Raw genomic sequence first — 24,705 nt, forward strand, 5'->3', positions numbered from 1 at the left:
GTGATTTTCTTTCTTTCTATCCGATGGGGATTTTCCTTTTTCCAACGTGTTGGCTCCCAGCCTCCCACCATGGGAAGAGCCCTCGCAGCACCCTCCCCTTGGGCAGCTGCAAGCAGCAGGGAGATCTCTCCTTCACCTTCCCTTTTCCGGGCTGAACAGACCCACCTCCCTCAATCTCTCCTCACACGTCCTGTTCTCCAGCCCCAATCATTTTGCTGGCCTCTGCTGGACTCACGGGACTTGCACTGGGAGCCCCAGACTGGGTCGAGCACTGCAGGTGGGATCTCACCAGTGCAGAACAGAGCAAGGATCCCTTCCCTCACCGTGCTGGCTGCACTCCTGCTAGGAGGGCTTTGGGGGGACATGGTGTTGATTCACGCTCACCACCAGCAGCCCCAGGAGCATTTTTTTGCAAAGCTGCCTACCGTGTCCGGCTGCGTTGGGTTATTCCCTCCCAGATCAGGATTTTACTTCTGCCTTTGTTGAACTTCATAAGGTTCTCACCAGCCCATTCCTGCAGCCCTCTCCTCCAGCCTACAAATTGTTCCCCCCAAATTATGGGGAAGGTACTCCAAAATCTATGCTATGAAGGAGAGCAATTTTATTCTGCAGTGGCTACAAGAACCTTGGTATGCTTCCAAGCAATTTAAAACATAAATTTAAAAATACATATTTTTAATTGAAATGTAGTGGAGTCTGTGTTTTTTGCTTCAAACTTTGCATTAAACAAACTAAAATTTCTGATGGCTGACCTGTTCACATATCTGAATCTCTCTTTCCTCATTCATATTAGAGATGGTAGAATTAACACATTATTCAGTGGTTTAGTCCTTCCGTCCATGATCCAAAACTATTTTCTGCAAATGTATTCATTGCTTCCTCATGTTTGTTGACTTGTTACGTGAAGGACATTCCGACTGTACAGAGTATCTGGGAACATTTTGCTTTGTTTGCAAAATCTTATCCATGGTGGGAGGTCACTGGAGTCTCAAAGTATTGTTTCCACCACTCAGATCTTTCTAAATGAAGGATTAGTGAATTACAAATGCAGATACTTAATACCAAGTGATGGCTACAGAATACTGAATAGTAAGTAGTAAATCCTACCTCCAGTTCAAGAAGTCCTAGTTGCCACAGAGATACTATTATTTAGGTTTTTTGGCGGGTGAGGGAGAGCTTGTTTCCTAAAGGCTGGTGGAGTGAGCATCCAGAATTCCCCTTAATGTCCACGGCAAATGGCTAAGAAAAGGGGTGTGGGACTGCACAGAAACCCACATAAATGGGAAATTTTCAAGAAGATGCTTTCTTTTCATGTAGAGCCTTCCTTAAAACGCTTGTTATTCAGGTGGAGTTTGCATTGCATCCAACTGGAAGATCACATTATGTTTCACAGTATGTTTGTGGGCACTCTAGGGATAACTTTGAGGGGTGTCTAAGGGGTACCCGAGAGAAGAGGGGTGTAGAATTGCAGCTACATTATTCAGGACAGCACCGAGATGCGCTCTGAGTGAAATCCCACCCTGACATGAATGCATGGTGTGGCTGAGCACTTGCTGTCTATGTGCCTGCATGTAGGGAGTATTGGCAGGGCTGGACTTGGACTTGCTGGGTCCTCTGGGTGCTGCAGATCGGCCTTCCTGACACCCCCTGGGGAGCAAGGACCCTGTCCTTATCTGCTCCCCCAGAGAACAGCCGCCTCTAGCAACAAGGTCCTGGAGATCTACGCACCTGCAGCCCTGCCCACCAGCTAAAGAAATCCCAATCGATATTCCCCATTAGAGAGCTACTGAAGTGGAAGCAATTTGGCCATGAGTAGTTGCTGGAGGTCTGTTCTTCTTCCTGCTTCTGGCTGCATAGGCACTTGGGGTGAAAGATTTACAGCATTTTTGGAGAGACAGGGTTATCCTTCACAAGAGGGGAACATTGACAAGCCAGGCCTTTTCGTCTTCATTCCACTCCTGAAATCCCTCTTGATTCATTACAGTTTGTCCTTCTCATTGGTGTAATGAAAAATAAATGTTTATGTTGATATATAAAGATAGCAACATTGATTTTCTTTTCTGCAGTAGATTTGATTACTATCAAGCTTCCAAAGCCTTTCTGAGGTCTTTTTTTTATTTTATTGCGACACCTTTTCAAGCTCACAGCTTTTCCTAATTGTATTTTCTGCTGAGAGAAGCACGTGGAAGAATTTGAAAAGGATGCAGGTGAGGTCTCAGAGGGGCCATTTCAATGCCTGAAAATGTTGAGATGGTCTGATTTTACAAAGACTGTACTTTGCAAATAATATATATTTGCAAAAACTTGAGATGAAATTATAAACATAACACTGCAAGCAGTTTTTTCACCTTTATTATTACTTCCTCTAGATTTTTGTCTCATTTTAGATCCCCAGGGTTCTGGAGGCTTGCCAGTATTTTGACACTATTCATATTCCAATTTCAGTGTATGATACCTTCAGTATGCTTGTACAAATGAATGAGCAGGTATGGTTAAAATGTACAAGTGCCTTGACTATGTTCAAAAACAAGGCCAGCTTTAATGTTTAGACAACATGTTTGTCTCATTGTGTTAAATCTCTGCTAATCATGAACTTAAAGAAGAATCTCTGGATTAGAAATCTTTGTGAAAACTGAAGAATTTGGTATCCACAAGCAAATTTCACACCTCAGTCTAAATCTCACTTTTATATGCCCTATTCTGGACTGTAGAATGGGGAAAAAAGCAAAGGCTGAGGTTGTACTATTGCAAATCCTCAAGATGCAAAAGTGCTAGAAACCTTAATAGTGTTCGTGGTACTCCAGAGTAAGACATGGAAATCACCCAAAGGCCAATGGGACAATCTCTTGCCCAGCTCTTGCACTGCCCTGTCCCAGGTGCTAAGCTGGTCCTAGAGCAAACACCTCCTTGTTAAGCTGCTTAGTTACTGATTTACTTAGACAGAATGTTAATTATTATAGGATCCATGAGAAGGTTTGTTCTCTTCTTCTTAACAAACGTTGTTCTCCAGTTAATCTTAGCTTTGTTGTGAATGCAGGAAAGATTCTTCCTAACTACCAAAGAAATTGATTTTTCAGGTTTCGGTGTGCTTATGTTCAGCACAACTTCACTATTTCCTTGTTTGCTAAACAAAGGGATACAGATAAAATTGGAGCAGGCTTTCCCCTGGGGGTGATCACTTAGTGGCTTAAACTTCAGCCTCCCGACAGTGCCTGGAACTACACATTTCAATAAGGCTTGATTCAAAATGTTTAAGGGAAGTGGATTAAACTCAAGTGTTTGCTCCGTGGGCTTTCTGGAAAGATCCTGAGTGGGCCAGTAGAGGGATAGTAAATGTGTACAGACATGGGTCTGAAGGCCAGAGGTGTCCCTAAGGTCTCCTCTAACTACACATGGCCACGTGTCATTGCCATGGGCTGGGAGGCCAGTCCCTTGCTTCTTCCTCTCTGTTAGTGAAGACATTAAGTATGATTCCTCAGCCTACATATGTTCACAATCCCAGTTGTTCAGATCTAAGAGACACGAAAAAGTGATGTGACCCTGAGTCTTCGCACACACCCTGCAAGTGCATGAGCAGCACCAAGGTGGAGCTTCAGGAAAGTCAGTCCTGAAGTCCCTGCGCTGCAGATCTGGTGGGCTGCAAGCCTGCGAGGAACTCAACTGCTCGTGGTCATACGGACTTCAGCAGTTACATGTGGGTCTGCAGGCAGAAATTTTAGCACTTCAGGGATTTTAGTGAGATAAATGTTGATGTTTCCTTATGCACCCCTAAGACCTATTGGGGGAGGTGATGGTCTAGTATTCCAGCTCTAGAGTGGCAAACACCTGCATGCCTTCACAAATCTAATCCTAAGCAAATGTGCACATCTTCACTTCACTTTTCTTCTCAGTTTCATCCAGGATGCTTCTGAACCCTAGATGAAAACTCATTCAGCATTAAACATTTTGTTAGCTGGATTAGCCTGAGGGGATGCTCATAATTACAGTGTTGTTAGGGCTGCTTTTCATTTTAAACCACTCTGTTAAAGATGCTTTCACATACAGAGTCCTGTAATTTTCCTAGTAGTGGGCTGGGTGTAAACTCCTTGCCAAACTGATAGATGTCTTTTTCTATAAAGTCAATTACTGGCAGAAAATCCACTAACACAAAGGGCATAATGCAATTATTTGGAATTGATTTCTTATAGGCATATGAATAGACATTTGGGCAAGTTCAAGTTTGCTGAGAGAGTTTATAGTAATAACTGTCACATTTTACATTAGCTTTCATCCCAGGGGACTTCAAAGCACTTTACAAAACCTGAACTTGCATCTCTAAAGAGAAAGCATGGCCCAATGCCCACTTGTCCTTTGCTCAGAACATCTTCATTTGATTCCCTCTTTCACCACAGCCTTCTGGCACAATCCATAACAAGTCTTCAAACTCCTGCTAGAAAATTAGAAAGAAAAAAAATGCATGTTCCTCCTGCAGGGCAGCCAAAGGAGAGACAGCGTAATGACTGGCAAGGATAAGAAGGTGCAAAGCAGTGTGGAAGAAGTCCATTTCGACCAAGATGAGCCCTTAGGATGAGAGGGTGCCAGAGGATGCACTCGATCCTATTTGCATGCCTAAAATGGTGAAGATGACCCACCGCCACAGGGTGCCTACTTCACTCCATGGACTTTACAAGGGATCTAAAGCTGAGGAGCACGGCTTTAGCTTGCAACTTTTTGCTATCTAAAGTTAACGGAATCCTCCTCAACATGCCATGGAAGTCCCAGCAGTTGATTCAAAGCTATGGGCACTTAGGCTTTTAAGCGTAAAATGCAGGGGGTGATAATGATAGTAACAACAGTGATGACAATGAGCTGTGAATGTTTTCAGGAGGACACAGGCACCTCCCAGAGCGTCACAGAGGGAAGCAAAATCGTGACAGCCAAGCACCAGCTGTGGCTCAGAGGTACTCACTGATGGCTAAAATATGGCTCCTTCTCAGTGGTTCATTAACAGCTCTTGGTGCTTTTATGAGAAACTTTATTTGATCATTTTGCAAAGCTCCAAAGTTAAGCAAAGGCAAAACCTTCACAAGGAAACAGGAATGACGTACTGCAAGAGGCTTTAATGAGGTTGCCAGTGTTATTGCTGGCCTTTCCTGTCCAATGCAACCTATAGCTGGCAGAGATTTCATTAAAAATCAAAAGCTGAGGCACTAAAGTAAAATTGAGGCATGTATTCCCTATACAATAAATATATTCAGCATGTCTGGAAGGAACAAGAAGGAGTCATATTTTTATTTATTTTCTCATCGGACTCTAAAATCAGCTTCACATAAACTAGGAAGAAAGGCATTGCGCTGAGATAAGTCCATTCCTCATCTAGTGTCCCCAGCATCTGGCATTCTGGAACAGTCTTTTTTTTCTTTTTTTAATCAAAGTTGCAGCAGACATAAAATAAACCAACCCCTCTAAATTTATTTTTGCATCAGTTCATACCATTGGAAGAATAGTTTTTGCTGCCTAAGGAAGATGGATAATAACAAATAGACTAGATAATTGCACCATTAAACCTACTGCCTTGTAAGAATGAGGATGTACTCCCTTAATATTTAAAAAGTTTCAAATTTGTTTTAAAGTTACCTGGGGATTTTACAATATTTACCATGAAGCACCACAGAAGCCTGTCTAATGAAGTACCAGACTTAACTGAAGTTATTGTAATTATGCCACTTTAAAAAAAAAAAAAAAAAAAAAAAAAGGACCTGAAAAAATAGGCAATATAGAGAAATATTGACAGATTAAATAGATTCTATGATGGGAACCAGGAAATTGCTCAATTAAAGCGTGTGTGTATTACAACATCAGGCAATTATTAAATTAACAGATGGCAGAGCTCTGAAAATGGATCTTAGCAGCATTCAAGTGATAAAGGGAAAGTTGTATGATATACAGGCATGAGTCTGAATACCACTCTCAATCACCGGTGTGTGGGAATTCAAGGGATGAAACTGGTAGCAATAACAGAGTAACTCACGTGGTGAGGAAGAATCTGTGCACTTGTCTCATTCCCCTGGTTAATAACAAATTAGTCCCCAAAAGGTGAGCTGACTTGCTCCACAACTTACTGCTAGAGGAAAAATAATGTAGAAAGGTAGAAAGGCTAACTCACAGCATAGGGTAAGAAACCATCCTTTTACCCAGGATCTCAGAGTCTGGGGTTGCTCACCAGAGATGCAGGAAGCCCAGGCCCACTTCCCTCCTGCCCTGGAGGGGTCCAGGCCACACTCTGCACCTCCACAACAACCTGCTCCACAGCAGTGTAGCAGTGAGCACTTCGCATCTTTCGCCCCTCGCTTAAGGAATTAAATTTCACTGGAAAAAGACTGCAGTGCTTCTTAACCAGCACATGCTCTGTGCGGCTCTGGAAATCTGAGCAGCACAATAACCCTGACAAGAGTGGGTGGACTGAAACCTTCTGGGACAGGGCGATTGGAGGAGCCCTGTGACACATGAAACACTTCACATCCCTGGCATGGGAACATGGAAGAGAATAAATTTGATTTTGCCTCCTGTGTCCGCTTCCAGGAGATGGGTTCTGCTGGGGCTGAGGGCCCCTCACTCCTTGCTGCTGGCATTTTTCTTGGCTGCAAGGATTTTTTAGATTAAATGCAAGAGTAAAACCTTGGGAAAGGCTCATTAGCCTGGAGGCAGGAGCAGTCGCTTGGGAAGTTGTTTTACTTCAGGGAGCATTTAATTGTTTACAGAAAGCTTCACAGTGCTGAAAACTGAGGTTTACCACACAGGATTTCTCCTTGGACTGGCAGTGGTCAGAGCACTTTCTTGGGCAGATGACTGATCCTTTAAAACCTCTCAAGTAAAGAGAAAATTCAGGTGGTAGCTTCTAAACCAGGCCTTCATTTTCATCATGAAAAGGGAAAGTGCATCAAACCACGTGCAATGCCACGCACTTTGCACTTGCATTTTGTGGAAGATGGAGAGTGTAGTTTTGCTTCAGCTCTCTGAAGTCCAACAACTTAACGTTTTTTTGTTTGTTTGGCTGTCACATGCAAAAATGAATCAATCATTCACAGCATTTTAGCAATTACCCCCTTTTCAGATTTAATTTATCTAAATTGGAACCCTGGAGTAAAAGCAAATCCGAGATAGCTATTTTATTATTCTGGCTCTCTTAGCACCTCGTAATTTCTAACACAATAAAATACAAGTGAAATTTCCCATTTCTGCAACAGTATTTTCACTGCTGGCAAGGTCAGGTCTGCACACATTGGTTCCCTGGATGACAATGGGGAACATGCCATTTACCTCCAGTAATCAATTATTTTTAAGAATTAAATAGATGACAAGTGGCTGATGGATTTAGTTCTGTCTCACCCACAGATTGCAGGTACAAAGTCAAAACTGGCAGATGTTCAAAAAATCTCAGAAGTACTCTGGAAAGATGTTTTAATGTTCAGAGGTATTTTACACAGGTATCAGTGTGAATTCGGATGTATTTGATAAGCACAAGGAGAAACATCTTTGTAGGCACAATAATCTGCTCCTTGAGAGCAAGTAGAGCTGAGCTGGAACATACCACAAACTATGGAAGAAAACTCTCTAAAACTACTGTTGAGAATTAGAGCATAGACCCAAATAAATAAAAACATTTTAGGCTTATATTTTCTGATTTATAGTCAAACCACAGCTTGGCTCAAAATTCAGGATTGTTCCATTCTCCCAAACACTGATTGAGGATATTATCATCCGTGGAAAACCACCAAAAATCACTTTGATGATTCAGGAGCCAAGGTTCTGCTTTCAGCAGCGACCTAGAAAGCAAGGGCCCAATTGTCAAGTGCATTTTGGGGTTCAGAGATGCACACGGATTCAGGTTAGCCTGATTCATAAGAGTCAGCAGAAAGAATGACCTTCTTTTAATCCAGGTGCAAGAGGTCTGCAAGAGCACAAGTGCTGGGCAGTGGTTGCCACCCGTGCTCTGAGAGCTGTGGGTGGGAGCATAAGCACGAGGAGGCTGCCAGCAGTCCAGAAAGTCCGTAAGAAGTGACTTAGAAAATGACCTTCATCCACACCGCAGTGCAATTCACGCCACTGACACACACAAAGCGTCTGCCTCTCAATCCAAAGCAGAAGTAGGATCCACAGGTTGAAGACATTTGAAAACTTCTGGTCTGACCTATTTGGAAGACTAATATTGCAGCGAGAAGGGCAAAACAACTGTAATGATCCCAGTCTCCAAAGAAATCATTTATGCTTACAGAGAAAGTAAAAATTGAATTGGGCATTATGAAAAATTCTCTGTGTAGCTGAAATTATAACCTGGATAATTCATTTAGACTAAATATATGGTTGTAATTGAAAATCCAAATAAGGTATGCAAATGCATTGATCCATATGATTTAAATCAAGCCATAAAATATCAACATTATCCAGCAAAAGCTGCCGAAGAAATGGTAGCCAAGCAGAATATGAAATTCCAGGGAGACCACTGCACTGGCTGGGAGAAGGACTTAATTGATTTTGACAAAAAAAAAAAAAAAAACTATTTGCTGTTTAATTGATTCCTACTCTAAATTCACAGCGCTTTCACAGCTAGCAGAGAGAAGCAGCAGCATAAGTGATTACCCATACCAAATTACAGCTGGTGGGGTCCAGCATACTGCAGGTTCTGGTTATTCACTATGCACCAAATTGCTACTGTAGATTTTCAAAGAAACACTAAAATCTACTCACATACGCTGACAAATCTCTCACCGATGAGTTACAGGATAACTGAAAGCTATTCAGAACACCAAAAAGACCTTAGGAAAAGCAAAAGCAGTAAGGACCCTCACTTTGTTCTCGGTGTTCATGCTATTCAGCACCTCTCTAGGTCAGTGGGAGCTGCATTTACTGGGTTGCAGGGAGTGGGCAGGACTGCTCCAACAGCCCCACATCCTCCTGGTGCTGGGGGCCCAGAGCTGGACTCAGGGCTCCAGGTGGGGCCTCAGGAGGGCAGAGCAGAGGGGCACGATCCCCTCCCTCCCCTGCTGCCACAGCCCAGGACGCAGTTGCCCTTCTGGGCTGCAGGTGCACACTGCTGGCTCATGTTGAGCTTTTCATCCACCAGAACCCCCAAGTCCTTCTCTGCAGGGCTGCTCTCAGTGAGTTCTTCTCCCACTCTGTGCTCACGTCTGGGATTGCCCCGGCCCAGGTGCAGCACCCTGCATTTAGACTTGTTGAACCTCTTTAGGTTCACGTGGGTCCACTTCTCCAGCCATTGCAGGACCCTCTGGATGACATCCCTTCCTTCTGGTGTATCAACTGCACCACTCAGCTTGGTGCCATCTGCAAACTTGCTGAGGGTGCACTCAATCCCACTGTCTGTGTCATTGATGAAGATATTAAACAGTACTTGTCCCAGGACAGACCCCTGAGGGACACCACTTGTCACCAGCCTCCACCTGGACACAGAGCCATCGAGCACCACTCTCTGGGTGCGACCTTCAAGCCAATTCCTTATCCACTGAATGGCCCACCCATCAAACCCATCTCTCTCCAATTTGGAGACCAGGATGTCATGTGGGACTATGTCAAAGGCCTTGCAGAAGTCCAGGTAGATGACATCGGTTGGTTTTCCTCTGTCAACTGATGCACTCACTCCATCGTAGAAAGCCACCAATTGGTCAGGCACGATTTGCCCTTGGTGAAGCCGTGCTGGCTGTCTCGGATCACCTCCTTGAGTGCATATGCCTTGACATTTGTGCTTGCTCTAGATGTATCATTCAAGATGCTCGCAGCCCTGTGGGATCCCCTTGAATTTCCTACCACAGATGACACTGCGGTGAGCACCTGAGTAGAAAAGGAGCCTCTGATCCAGGTCGAGCAGAGATAGAGCCTGGGGATTTCATTTCTGCTTCCAACAGAGCAGCCTCCAGAATCAACTGGACTGCAATGGAACGAGAAAGAGCAAAGAGAAGCACAGCTTGTGACTGCTCTACCCAGATGCGTTTCCTGCAGCATTCTTCACACATTTCAGAGAAAAGGGGATGGAAAAATGAAACTGTTAGGAGAACTCTTTTCTTATACTGACCTCTGGATGTCAGTGTAAGAGTTTCCCAAGGAAAGAAGCTAAGAGAGACATGGCTGCATTAAGGGGGATAACCAGAGGAAAGACTAAACTCCTCCACCTCCCTGCAGTGCTGTGGGTGTGGATGGATGCTGCGGTCCCAAGGAGGATCAAAGGACACCAGTTAGGGCACCTACTGCCAAGAACAACATTGTGAGAAGTGTATTGTACACAAAATAAGAAGAATGAGGAAAAAGATGGACACAATGCCTGCACCATGCACACACATGTATGTACACCCACATGCACACCAGCCTGCCCCAGCTCCCAGTGTCCCCCAGAGAGGAGAAACAGCCCAGCCCCACTCCGCCATTTGCATTTTCCTCCATCTCTGAGGAGCTCTGAGCTCTTAACACAAGCCAGCTCATCCCAGCCATTGCCTGCCACTGAGCTGCTGGAGCTAAACCCCTAATTAGGGTGAAGAAACAAACTCAGAGATTTCCCATAAGAGCTGCATAGTGCCTCCTGAAATCACTGAGAAATTGCAGCAATCAGTGTCCCTGCAAGGCCAGAAGTCATCCAAAATCAGTGGTTTCATTCTCTCACTCAGGTATCTCCCCTCCCTCCCTTCCCAAAACATCCAAACAGAGGAAGGACAAAAGAAAAAAAAAAAGAAAAACAAAGAAAAATGAAAGCACCTTTCTGGTTTCCCTCCACACTGAGCTGCTGCAGTGAGGCGACGCCAACAGTTTCTGTACTATGTGCGTGTCTTTGATACAGTGGGCAGCAGGGCTCTGGTATTTGAAAGCAATGGGCTTGGAAACCCCAGTGGAAGTCACTGAAGATGACAATAAGCCCTGGCTAATCATTTGCCACTGCTCCAGTAGCACATTGCACTCAGAAACAAGGCAGATCCACAGAACGGCTGCATACCCCATTTCACCAAATTGCCTGCCCCCTCCCTCCAGATTCCCATTTGTTTGACTCCAGTCAGGGCTTCCAACACTTTGGCCTAAACACCAGTGCTTGGAGATCCTCTGGGAACCCTCAGGTTGTTACACTCTGCTCATCCTTCAACGTCTTGCCAATCACACTGGAGAATGCCATTTCAGGTGTTGATGCTGCCGCTGTGTTCAGACAATGCATTAGAGATTAACTAACAGCAGGAATTGTCAGGGCCTTTTTATGCGTGGGTGGGAAAGAAAAAAAATACAAAATAAAAAGAATAAAATCAAACTTCACTTCAGGGCACCCTGGAGCGGCACCTGTGAGAGGGGAGTTCGCACCAGGTGAAAAGAGCTGTGGGTTCTGTCAGATTCAGTGGCCATGCTCCTTTCCAGGAGGGACAGAGAGCTCAGTCACCAAGCTGGTGTCACTGAGAAAACAACACCATCAGGCTTTGCAGCAAAACCTCACAACCCTTCCAGTTGCTGGCATGTCTGCAATAAGGGGATAGCCCATCCAAAATCCAGCACATGCAAAAATGGAGGTGGGACTGCTTTAGCTGAGATATCAGCCATCACGTCATTTTTGGTAGGATGAGGTCATGCAGACATACCCACAGCCCAGCACCTTGCTGCTGTTAGCACTGACTCTCAGAGCAAGTGCCCAGGCAGTGGCCTGGAGCTGGAGGATGAGGCAGGTACCAGCATCCAGATTTGGGGACAGCCTTAAACATGGTGGCTTCCCTTCACCACACCAATATCTGACCTCCCTCCCCTGTCCCAGGGCACATAAATCGCACATAAAAGGCAAACAGATATAAAAAAAATTCAAGACGAGAATTAAAACGGGTCACAGACTCACAGAATTGTGGGGGTTGGAAGGGACCTCCACAGATCATCGGCTCCACAGGCCCTGATTTTATACAGAACAAAACTGCAATGGTCATTACCAGACTGGTGCCTTGGTGCTGCAGGCCATCCACACTCATCATTCAATACCACAGGCTTCTTCCCAGTGCATGGCCGGGAAGTCCAGCCACCAGCAGCGCCCCAGCCCCAGGAGAACAGGGCACAGGGACACAGCATGCAAAGGCAAACAAGATGCGATGGGAGGCAGAAAGCCTAGCATGGCGGTTTTCCTAATGCTGCATCCCTCATCCACCAGTAGCAATGAACATGAGAAGGTGCAGCTGGAAGCAACATCTCTGCTTGTATGCTCTGCAGGTGAGGACTCTGCTGAGCTTACCTGGCTTTGTGCTGGGTTTCCCCAGCCCATCTCACAGGAGGCAGAGATGATGCTGCAGCAGAGATGTTGCTGCAACACTGGAAACACAAGTGTTTTGGTTTGGTGTTTTCCCAGCAAAAGCAGCTGATCAGGCAACATTTCCTTTACTGTTTTCTAGACTTTGATGTTAACAACTGTAACTGAGCGTTCAGAGCCCTGATGCTCCCCCAGAGACAATGAAACAGAATTTCAAAGGGGAGCAGCAGGCTCACAAGAAGCATCAGGGGAGCTTTAGCCACTCTTGGGTTTCCAGATTGTGCATCCGTTACCTGCAAAGCAGCACTCAAACTGCACGGGGATGCTGGCATTGGCATGGGGCTGTGTTTTGCTGAAGCTTTGGGGGAGCGCAGGAGAAGGGATGCCATTACAGGAATGAATCAGATCGCACTGCTTCCTGTACCTAAAAGCAGCAAACCTTTAAAACCCTCACTATGATATAAAAACAGCTTACCTTAAATACAACACAGCCTGACAGCAAGGCAAAGCTTCAAATAAGCAACAGGGTTAAATAATCAGTATTTTGCACGTTAACTTACTCTCCTTCCTCCCAGCATCGCACCCACTATAGGGGCCAGTGCCCAAGAGCAAAGGTCGTTCAGCTCCACCGCCTTCTGAGGAAGACATTATAAGATGCAAATCTAAGAGTTTGGGCGAAAGGACAAAACGCTTATTGGTGGCAACTTCTGAAAAGAACCATCCATGCGGCACTGTGGTAGTTATAGCATACAAACAGGTCGTGTGGATTTTTCCCAGGCTGGTGTTCAGGAGCTGGCCAAACCATGGGCTTTTCCTTGGTGCTATACCTCATAGGAAGTTGCAAGGCATGTTGATTTTGCAATCAATCAACGTTGTGGTTTAACCCGGCCGGCAGCCAAACACCACACAGCCGTTCGCTCACCCTCCCCCCTCCCTCTCCGGGATGGGGAAGAGAAACAAGAAACTGAAGCCTGTGGGTTGAGATAGAGACAGTTTATTAGGACAGAAAATAAAATAAAATAATAATAATAATAACATGTACGAAACAAGTGATGCACAATAAAATTGCTGACCACTGACCGATGCCCAGCCTATCCCCGAGCAGCCGCCCCCCCACCCCGGCTAGCCACCCCTATATATTGTTTAGCATGACACCAGATGGTATGGAATACCCCTTTGGTCAGTTTGGGTCAGCTGTCCTGGGTCTGTCCCCTCCCAGCTCCTGCTGCATCCCTAGCCTGCTCGCTGGCAGGACAGAGCGAGAAGCTGAAAAGTCCTTGGCTTGGTGTAAGCACTGTTCTGCAACAATTAAAACATCAGCATGTTATCGGCACTCTTCTCATCCTAATCCAAAACATAGCACCCTACCAGCTACTAGGAGGAAAATTAACTCTATCCTAGCTAAAACCAGGACAATCAACCAAAAAAAAAAAAATCATATCTTAGAATTTGCTTTCTCTGCTCTGATTTTTTTTTTTCATATAGGTACTCTGGTGAATGGGATTCTTAACAGAAAATAGAAATGGCCAGTTGAACCAGAAGGAAATGAAATCACACTCATGGGGCCTCTGTCCTTTGCCCTTTATTCAGTAGGGTTTGCTGCAGTCTCTCTTCTGAGCCAAGCTCTTCCCAGCACTACTGACAACAGGAAGGCTGGAAAACCCTCAGCCAGGATCTGCAGAACCAACAGGCTTGAAAGCAACACATGCTGTGTGCAAGGGCTCTCTCTTTCTTTTGTGCTGTTTCATTCCACAACTTTTAAACCTGAGATGTAGAAATGCACTAAAGCTTCCTATCTGCTGTCAAGACTCCCTTGTCTTGGCTGTAAATCAGAACCAGGATAAGGAAAACCCCTGGAAGTCTGAGACTGGCAACATAAGAGTGAAAAAGAAGTGTGAAAGCCTTCCTGGAGGCTGCTGCTGCTGCAGCTCATTTGCCCTCCTCTGCTCATTGCTCAGCCTGATGGTGAGGATTCAGGGATCCAGCGGAGAACCAACAGCCACAGCACAGGCTGCATGTCATGTCCCCACTTGCCAAGGATCAAGGAGGGAGTGAGACTTGTGCAACAGTAGACATTATGAACAAAAATATCTAAAAAATATTAAAATCGATTTCCTCTATCCCACAAAATGGCAGGTGTTTCCAATCAGTTTCTTACAGGGTAAACACTGCACTTGGCTTCTAATTTGTTTGGTAAACCTTACATCTGCAGCTGTAATTACCCCATCAAGGCAGCTAAATGATGATGACATTTAAAGTGACCTTCAGCTTGCAGCTGTGATAACTGTCCTGTGGGAGAGGAGTATCAGGAAGGCAGCATGCTGCTCCCTGGGTGAGAGTTGCCTGCGAATGGGCCAGCCAGATGTTCCTCCAAAACTAGAGAGCTGTTTTAGCGAGCACAGCTTGCACAAGGCTGAATAATTTGATTTCTCCACCATGGGAAGGACCACCACAAGGTGCATGCAGCTGGTTGTTTCCTCAATGGGAGAGCTCAGGATGTTCTTCCTCCTAGGGAAAAACAGCTCCTGCAAAACCACGGTATGTGAGGACAGCTCCTTGCAGGATGGTTCATGTATGAGTGGTTACATGCACTGAATATCTCAAGTGCCTCCCACAGAGCAGTACGTTCCCTGACCAAGCCTTTCAGTCATCCGGCAGGTCCCAGATCTGATGAGTTCATCACAAACCCTTTCCCACGCTCATTTCCTAGACTTGCTTGGCTTCTTCCGCAACACCCACACCTGTCCCCAGCCTGCACCTCCAGCTCCCTGCTGTTTCCTCCTTTGTTCACCATTGGTCTCTACCTTGCCCAAATCCTGCCCAAACCGAATCCCCCCATAAAGCACTCCTACGTTTCTGCTCCAAACGTTGAGATGCTCAGTCTATCCCTCCTTCCCCACACACATTGGATTACCACTATTAATCCTGATTCACTATTTTACACCCAGCCTCTCCCCTGCTCTCCAGTTTCCCCCAGCACTCCCTGCCCTCCAGCTCTCTCATCCGTCTCATTTTCCCATTCTACCTCTTCCCAGCCTTAGCCTCAAACCCCTCCACACCATTTCATGCCCTCACTTGGGCTTCCCAAATTATCACCTCCAACAAGCCCTGTGTCCTCCCTCCCAGGGAGGCAGGACAAGCACACAAGCTGAGCGAGCCACAGCAGACACTAGCCCTGCCTGCTGCAGATCCCATCCCCATGTGGCCAGCCCTTCCAGAACAACACTACCCACAAGCAGCTGTAAGGGCCCTTACTGAGCTTACTGATCTTGAACTGCAAATTTGCTAAACTCTAGAAGTATTTCTGCGGCCCCCAACTCTATCCTCAGCCCTCCCAGGGCACCCAGCTTGTCGATGAAACACTATTTTGGAGCAACAGACTCAGTTTGGTCCTGTATGCCAAAATCCCTTGCCCTCCTCAGGAGCTGCAGAGTTGGGTAAGAGCAATCATTTGAAGGAACCTGCAACAAAAAGGCAGGTAAGACTTGGAGAGATGCCCATGGGAGCATATGGGGAGAGATGGGAAGGAATGCACTGGCCTGTACCAAGCTCCATCAGTTTACAAAGCAAGCTTAACACAACCAGACAAAAAGAAAGTATCAGTACCGAGGATGGAATAAAATCCAACTGTGTCAGCATTCAGCTTGTTAATTATCCTCCAGATCACCTCCCCTCTAAGTTCACTGCTGGAGCAGCTCAAGTTGAATCTAAATAAATATGAGAATCAGAGGGAGACTTGGAAGTCAATACTGTGAACTAACTCCTTCTACAAATGGATTTTCATTACCATAGGGGCAGGCGCCAGTGTCCAGAAAGCACCACAACAAGGGCAATTATTTGCTGGCAGTGCTCTGTATTCACAGGAGGTGCTTTGCCTGGTTTGCAGCAGTAAAGGGCAGCTGGGCTATCGATCAGTCAGACGCATGTCGCTCCTGGAGGCATCAGGGGTTTTAACAAGCCGCGCAAAGGCAGTATTGGAATTGTCACAAGTTCACGCTTGGTTTGTAAGGCAATTTGAAGCAGATTTATTGACCCCCTTTCCCTTTCCTGCCATCCTCAGGGTATGGAGGAAAGCAGAGCTGTCCAGCTCAAAACCTTGCCAGGACTTGCCAGAAGAGGTCCCTGACAGGAGCCTCTGGAAGTGGGAAGAGCTGAGTGCTGATGCCTGCAAAGATTTCAGGAGAAAAAGCATCCAGTTTAGAGCCCAGGTGACTGCAAAATGCTGCTCCTAAGAAGTGTTACTTCTGTCCTTCTCCAGCAAAGCCCTTTCCCAGCTGTTTCTATACCCACCCTGGTCTCACCTGAGCATTTCATCTTGCCCAGCAGGGCAGGATCCAAGTGAGAACACAGGGAACTCCCTTCAGGTTTTCCTCTCCCATGCTCTGAAGCCTTTGGTTTCCTCCTCTGACACAAGTAGAGGTAATAATAGGAGCAAGGGAGGACAAGAGGTTACAAGAGGAAAGCACAGGGCCCACAAAATGCAGTCCCTGCCTGCTGCTGTGTGATGTGGGAAGACTGGAGTAGGCCCCACAGCCTGACTCTGCTCCCACACTGGCCAGTCGCAGCATCCTCATTTCCCAGCACTGAGAGCAGAATCTTCCTCCGGTTTCCATTGTAGGTTAATGCCAATAAGCACTGAGAGTCTTAAACTTCTCCAAGCAGAGACCTTATAGGTCACACAAGAATAGAATTCAGCTCACACCTAATCAGGGCCCCAGCTACCCAAGCAGCCCTTTAGGGTGATCACAGCCCTTCAGGGTGATCATTTTTTTTTTTTTAAACATAACACTATTTTACAGCACACAGTAATTAGATTTTTTTTTAAGACTTGACAATATACAAATATATCAAGAAATATGAAAATTAAAGAGAAATTAGACTCCTTGTGAACAGCAAAAGAGCTTTCATCTTTCAGCACTTGCTAAGAATTTCAGTTTCCCAATCTAGTGCCTTCTTGACAAAGCTGCTTGGGAAACCCTCCTTAAGCAGTTACCCTTGCCAGTTGGAGGTCACAGTAACACATTGGCTAATGCCTCCTAACTCAACTTGTGGAAGATGACAGCTTTTTGGAATATTGCCCGAGGTAGCCTTCAGCCAGTGCCAGCACACTCCCTGACCTATAAGCCAGGCATTTGAACAATGAATAGCAGGGACTGAATAAAAAGAGGCACATGAGTGGAGAATTAAATAATTAATAAAGTGTTAAGGAAAATGGCAGGGAGAGGTGAGGTGGCATCTAGCAAGAGGGGAAACAAGGAGCAAGTGCCCCTGTGATTGCATTTAAAATTCAAATCAGCCTGCAACTGAGCTATCACATGTGGCCACAGCCTAAGCAGGCAGAAACAGCAGTAGGGGAGGGTAAGGTATAATTACTTGGGCTATGATTATCAGAATTTGATTATCAGAATTAAGAAGCACTACAACATTTCCAAGAGCTACTGAAAGCCAGAAAAGACATCTCAAAGCATATCTTTCCAGCCAAGGTGTTTGTTTAGGATTGTCAGATTACTAACACTTATCCAAAGTGAAATAAGCATAGACAGACAAACAAACAGGTCTGGATAAAAACAGAACAAATTGGGTGCACTCCCAGAGATCAGAGAAGTTTACACTTCAGCCATTTGCAAAAAGCCCATCCATTTCTCATTCCCAGTTTCTTTCCAACTTTATCCTCCTGTCTCCGCAGCATAGACAACACCAGAAGAGCTAGGGAGATGGAAATCAAACTATTCCTGGGCACAGCTAGTCTTGGTGAGGGTTTTGTCCTTCTTGCTTGGTCTAAAAGATAGTCTAAAAGATAGATGGTTCCCTGAATCTTTAGAGATTAAAGAAGAAATAAAACACATGTAAACAAAACACATGCAGAGGCTTCCACTCAGACACTTCTTCCCAAGCTGAGCTTGGAGCTGCCACAAGAAGGCTGGTTTAGCCTATTGAAGACCATGGGGTCTATAGCAGTAGAGAAGAAGGGCCACAGAAACCTTACAGGTATTGGGCTGCCCCCCAGCAGCTCCAGCACAGGGAACCAGGGATACCCCAGCCATGTGCAACATCAGAGTCCCCAGCTGCCAAGGGGACCACAGGACAGCACAAGTCAGTACTCCTTTAAGTTACAGCCTGGATGCACAGCATCCAAGAAGGTGGGGAAGGTTATTTCTGTTCTGTCCTCATAAGGTTGTCTCAGAAAGGTCTTAGGAACACAGGTACTTTGGAAAGCCCTACCCTACAGCACCTGTATTACTTGGACAGATCCTGAGGTACAACTGCAACAGATCTGACACCTGCAGTTTTTTACATTACCTCTGGTGGTATCTGGTAACTCCAAGGTGCCATAAGTAAAGACCAGGTGGGAAACAGCAGCCAGAGGTAAGGAGTGCTACACAGCAGTCATGAACCCTCAAAACACAGCCAGAGGAATTCCCACCATTCAGAGCAACTTCAAGCTAGGAAAAACTAGAAGAACAGATCCTTGGGAAAAAAAAGTCACAGTTGGATTTTTTTAAACCCTTAAATATACCAACTGTTCAAGATTCGATACATCCTTGAGGGATGTTTTTCTGGAAGCATCTGAAAAAGTTGCTCTACTTAGCACAGAAAGGATGGTCACTGATGTAAGAGACCCACACTCATACAGTCAGTCTACCTCCAGTGCAGTTTAGTAGCCCATAACTTCCCCTTATGAACCTAAACACCTGGAAACAACTTCTCCTGAGAACCTATGACTGATTTGCCTTCTCCCACTGTACACCAGGCTCCCAAGGTAAGAGCAGTCAATAGTGACTACAGGAATTGGGTTTAAGCAATAAGAAAGTATACGCCCCAATGATCCATAAGCAGAACATGTATGATTTGCTAGGCTAAGCACTAAATTAATATAGATCTGATCTGCTGCACTGGTAAGTCAGTGTGGAATACAACAGTGTCCAGCTATTTGCTTTAGATAGGTTAAGTTTAGCACCTCTAGGTAGCCCTGTGCAGCTTTGCTGTAGAAGAACAGAACATACAGCATATTTCCCACCAAGCAGCAGGACTAGTTCAAATGCTTCTTCCAATAAGTGCCCCACTTCCCTCCCTACAGGTTCAGCTCTAATTACATCACAGAGACTGAATTTACCTCTCCTCAAGTTCTTTGAGAAAGAGAAATTGGTCAGCAGTAATCAGAGAGCATGCAGTGGAGAGATGACACCTGCAATTTATTTCAGGTCTCAACAATAGCTCAGCCTTGCAACTCAGGTTGGCTTATTGTTTTGCCTCCAGGACAAGCCAGTTGCTATTTAAGGAGTGCAGGCCAGAGAGCAGTCTAATGCTCTCTCAGTGAATCTAGACCTGAAGCTGTGCTGTATCAGGGTTTCACATTGCATCAGTGGAATAACAGAAGCCAGAACTCAGGGACCACATGGTCCCGCCACAGTAGAGCACTAAGCCACCACACAGTGGTTGCAGCAATAGCTATCTCTACTTGGGAGAAAAAGAGTAGAAGACCATAGCTGCTCTGCCACAAGAGAGCCCTCTCCCTAGTCCCTGCTTCCAACCTCCAAGAGGAGCTATTATTAGGAGTACTGTCAGTACTGTCCAGCCAGCCCGAAAGCAGCAGGCTGTTCTACCTCTTTGGAAGAGAATCAGACATGGTGGCTGAAGAGCCCCTAGCTCACCTGCAGTACCTCCTGGCCAGGAGAGGTCAGCACTGACAGGACCAGCACCCATAAGTTTGCCACTTACCCCCAAGAACTTGCCTTCCATGAGTCTGTATCTCATCCAGGCAGCCATTCCTGCAACCTATTATCCTACCACAGACTGGGAAGCCCCCACCAGATAGCAAGAGACAACTGCAGTAGGAAGATTACACCTAGGAGGCCAAATGACAAGTGTCAGGATTCTAACAGCTTCCTACAGTTTCTCCCAGCATGGGAGAAGCGCCAGGAGGGCACACACAGGCCTCCAAGCTCAGGAGTCAAATGAAATTGCAGCTTGGTACTTCCAAACCTATCAGCTGTAATCCTTGTTGTACCAAGGATGGTTCACCATTTCTTGCATTCCCAAATGGCACAAGCCTAGCCTGTACTTATGTCATCTAGAAACAATGATTAGAAAGATTGGTACCTACTCTTAATTCCCCAAGCTGTAGTTCCCCCATAAGCCTCAACACCACTACTTACAGGCTTTAAAGTGAGTTTTCAGAATCCAGATCCACCTGTTTTTTCCAACTAAGCAGTAATATTGCTCTTGAAGGTGCAAAGAGTATAGATCACATCTGATGAGCAGTACTCACAGCACCTCTCCAGAAGAGATGAGGCAGTAAGCATTTTTGCATGCAGTAGTTTTATTCTAAACAGTTATGCTAAGTCATATACATGAAACTGCTAGGAAGAGTTCTTTACATTGCATACTGTGTTGAAAGATTAAGACCAACAGCAGCTATTGCATGAGTACAGGCATCACGTGGATACACCATGGAAGGACATACCTTAGACAGCTTGCTAGGGAGGTGGGAACACTGGAGACCTTCAGGTCTCTATCTTGAGCCAATGCTCAGCCACAAGCACCAAGGAGCAGTCCTGCTAACCTCCACTACCCCCCTGAAGAAAGATTTATTGACCCAATGATTATTCAATGTGACAGCTCCACCTTCAGCTGGGAGGTAGGGTAAAGCTATCAAAGTCCAAGCTCTCAGAGTCAGGCCTGTGCTCAGGGCCTTACCCTTTACAGGGAGGTGGCAGAAGCTTCACGAGCCCCTGCTCCTTCTGTCTCTGCTTCCTCCTGCAAGACCCCCTCCTGCAAAGTTTCCTCCTCCTCCCGAGGAGAGAAGGGTCCCACCAGCCAGGACAGAGGCCTGTTGTCCTTCAGGTAGTCCAGCAGCTCCTCCATGCACTCCTGGATCACAGCCAGCTTCCCCCGGCTCTGGGCCAAGACACTGCTGGACAAGTCCTGGAAGGAATTTGCTGCTGAGAAAGAAGCATGAAGCTCTTCTATGGTATTAAGGGATTGTTTCACCTTATCCTGAAGGCTCAAGGGAAGGCCTCGGATTGCAGACATGATTTTACAACAGGTGATTTGCAGCTGCTGTGTGATGCTGCATGCCATCAGCAGGGCCAGAGACTCCATCTCCTGGGAAGAGGCAGAAAGGACAAGATCAGGAGTACGTCAATTAAAGAAAAGTAAAAGGGCTCTGGGCATCCCCTCGCTCTCCCCCAGGGATATACCTCTGGCTCTGCAGAGCTGGCATATCTGCTGTCTTTAGGAAACTTTCTAGTCCAGTCCAGCCACATCTGGCACAGTTTCTCCTGCCCTTCCTGAAGCTTTTTACTAAAGCCTTTCTTAAACACCTCAATCTGTGCCAGGGGGAAAAAAGTTGGTGTCAGGACACATCAGCCAGTAATCACAGGATTTTATCACAGCAATGAAGATGAGACCAAGACAACCTTTTGGTCACCTCCTGCCCTCCAACAGGGAGGCCAGGCTCTGCCTACCAGTTCAATGATGGAGTGAAGCTGTGCAAGAGCCTCCTGCATGCCCTGCCAGATCCGCTTCATTTTATCTGAAGAGTGCAGGTAGGCAAACTGGCGAAGTTCATCAGAGAGAGACCCCAACTGCACAAAGTACCTCCTCTTCTCCTGCTGCTGCTCCACAGACATTATACCTGCACCCTCCTCAGATGCTGCCATTTTGGCTGAGAAAAGAGACAGTACCTGTAAGCAGCTGATCAAAGGTTCTTACCAAGCAGAGAGAAGAAGTGTCAGGAGACCTTGGACTAGGAGTCAGGAAGCCTCCAGCATGACACTTTCCACTAGCCACATTCCAAAGGAATGGAGCTGACCACCCCCCATCTGATGACCCCATTACAGATAGTCACATATGTTGTTTCCTGACCTAATTCCTCATTTCCAATAGGGAGAGAGTTGTCTTCTTCTGTTCTCCCCAGCACAGCCTCTGCTCTGCTCACAGCCATCTGGCCCACTCTGGAGTCCATGACCATCCCCACACTGCTGGTTACTGCGGATCTGGCAGCTTCCACACCACTGTGAAGAGCACCCTTAGTTGCATCTATCACCTCTGTCACTCTGCTGCTCACAGCGTCCTTTGCCTCTGCCACTGTGGATGACACCAGCTCTTTTGTTTCAGAGATAACCTGCAGAAGAGATTTATGTCAGGTAAGGGTTTAGGGTGAACTGCACTAGAAGGACTCTGCACAGTGTCTGCTTGTTATGTGCTCCCATAGGAGCTTGTACTGTGCACCTAGAGGGTACTTCATTCCTTCTGGGAAGCTACATCATTCCCAAGGTTAGAAAGCCTGCAATGACCAGCCTGGGATAGCACAGCCTGTAAATCTCACCTGGTCCACTGGCTTTTGAAGGAGTGGGACCTTTTCCCCTAGTTTATCCAAACCTTTGGAGGCATACTCATTTGCTGCAGCAACTGTTTAAGAGAAAAAATAGTGTTAAAGCTTGTTTTTCCCGCTATTTTATCCCACAAGTCCTATCTGCCAGAGGACAGTGCTCTGCAAGGAGCCTGGACCAAAGTCCCATCCAGGCCACCAGGCCAGGCATGCTCTGCTGTAAGCTGAATTTGTAGAGCAGCTTCTTTTGGTCTCCACATAGATCTATTCACTTCAATAGCAGCCAATTTTTACTTGCATGGACATAGCCACCTACACGGATTTCCCTCCTATAGGTCCTTGAGCTCTTGAATAAAGTTGTGTAGTCCTTATTTCTAGGAGTAAAAAAAAGTGTCCCAAACCCCAGCATGCCAAGGATCCAGGATCAAGTAGTAACCAACAGGATAGGGATACCCACTCTGGACTTAAAGTGAACCCAGGCCAGTCACAGACTTTTGTCAGATACTTGTCATTAGGAATAGCCCCTCTCCCTGTAAGAGTCCAGAGCTTCTTCACAGGAGACAGGGCCACGGTAAAAAAAGAGGCCTTTTCCTTCAGCCTCTGCAAAGTTTCTCTGCAAGATTCAAGCTATGTGCAACTGATATACAAGACTTTGGACCTGGCAAGATCAGTTTTAGAGTAGCCAAAGTCAATCCTCATCTTTCAGGGAGAACATCCCTCCATCACATTACTTGGAGTAAGACTCAGCTTTTTGACCTTATTTAGAAAACTGGAGTTGTCCTTTTAGGATGGAGAAGGAGAGGTGCATTCCCACACCCTAGGACTCCTCTCAGAGCTGGAAGAAGCCAGGGCCTTTCAGAGGCAGGTGCGGACCTCCCTTTCCACAGGGAGTTACCTTGAGGCTCCAGTGTAGTCAGAAGTGGCTGCACACAGCTGGCTGTGGCTTCAGTCATGCTCTTCACTCCTTTCTCTGCTGCATCACACACAGATCTGATGTAGGGGTGGCTCTCCTTAGTGGAGGCATAAGCTGTAGAAACCATGTCACAGGCAGAGCTGACAAAGGTCAGGCTAGCCATCTGATTTACTGCATCCTAAAAGGGGAAAGTAGTCATGAAGCTTGCAAACATGACACTGAACATGCAACTATGCAGTGTTGCACCAGAATTTCTACTTGCCTGTTCAAGTCACCTGGCCTAAGGAAAGCAAGACAAGCCTTGCTTAGACACTTGCTTTAAAGTCCACAAGCAAGCTTGAAATCAACTGTGGAGCACTGACACTTATAGCCAGTCCATCCTGGAAAGGTTTTCCTCCAGTGCAACACTACCCAAGGGACTTCTGAGTCTGCAGACAACCTCAGTGCTTCTGGACACATCCAGTTCTAGTTTATTCTGTAGAGCTATTTAACAAGCCAACACCCCAAAGAAAGCTTCAACCAAACAGGATCAGGTTGGTTGTACACAAACAGGCTTTACACCGCTCTGCAGCGAGCATGAAGTTGGTCTTGGGGAACAAGGCAAGCGCAGGAGGTTCCTGGGCTGCTGGAACATGGGAACCTTTCCACAGGAGCATTGCCAGTGGCAAGCCAGGCTCTCAGCTACAGTATGAGATGAACATCTCTCCTAGCCAAGGACCAGGCCATTTCACGTAGCCTAAGAGGTTATCCAAGGGTCCTCAGGCTTACCTGGGGCTGTGCTGCCACCCCTATTTCCAGAGGGGCTGTAAGGCACAGACTGAGCAGAGATGTTCCTTCCTCTGCACAGGCACAGCCTCAGCCACAGCAGGGCCACCTGCTCATACCTGCACCCCAGAGCTACCACGCATTTCATCTCACACAGGGCACCTACCTGTTGCTCCTCTTCCTTCATCTCTGGGGAGCTCTTTGCAGCTTCCTCTTTATCAGGCATAAGAGAGGCCATTGCAGCTGCAATGCAAGTAGTACCATGGTTTAGGAGAAACTTGACCAAACCACTAGTGAGCCTCCAGAGGAGCTCCCCTTCCCGAGGGATGTTTCTTCCTGACATAATTAGGAAACTTTTTTTTAGTGTCCATTAAGGACAGACCCCAGAATGGGTCTCACAGAAACAAAGTTGTGTTTTTGCAATAAACGGTGTTTTTGCAGTGGAAA

General features: G+C 46.2%; 1 protein-coding gene across 1 annotated transcript; it reads right to left on the bottom strand.

Annotated features, from left to right (window-relative positions):
- Nucleotides 1-20,947: 20,947 nt before the first annotated feature.
- Nucleotides 20,948-24,496, bottom strand: LOC118248969 (perilipin-3-like). Its single transcript, XM_035548469.1, has 7 exons — nucleotides 24,425-24,496; nucleotides 23,476-23,671; nucleotides 22,578-22,660; nucleotides 22,115-22,373; nucleotides 21,715-21,914; nucleotides 21,448-21,576; nucleotides 20,948-21,352 (listed from the first exon to the last, which is right to left on the bottom strand). The coding sequence occupies exons 1-7, from the start codon at nucleotides 24,494-24,496 to the stop codon at nucleotides 20,948-20,950; spliced, it is 1,344 nt and encodes a 447-aa protein (XP_035404362.1).
- Nucleotides 24,497-24,705: the final 209 nt, after the last annotated feature.

The sequence above is a fragment of the Cygnus atratus genome, chromosome 16 (genome assembly GCF_013377495.2).
Source record: "Cygnus atratus isolate AKBS03 ecotype Queensland, Australia chromosome 16, CAtr_DNAZoo_HiC_assembly, whole genome shotgun sequence".
Lineage (NCBI taxonomy): Eukaryota > Metazoa > Chordata > Aves > Anseriformes > Anatidae > Cygnus > Cygnus atratus.

Coding starts and splice junctions, on each gene's coding strand:
- LOC118248969 (XM_035548469.1), bottom strand. CDS start 24,496: ATGGCCTCTCTTATGCCTGATAAAGAGGAAGCTGCAAAGAGCTCCCCA. Junction 23,672..24,424: donor TGAAGGAAGAGGAGCAACAG/GTAGGTGCCCTG, acceptor TTCCCCTTTTAG/GATGCAGTAAATCAGATGGC. Junction 22,661..23,475: donor GACTACACTGGAGCCTCAAG/GTAACTCCCTGT, acceptor TCTCTTAAACAG/TTGCTGCAGCAAATGAGTAT.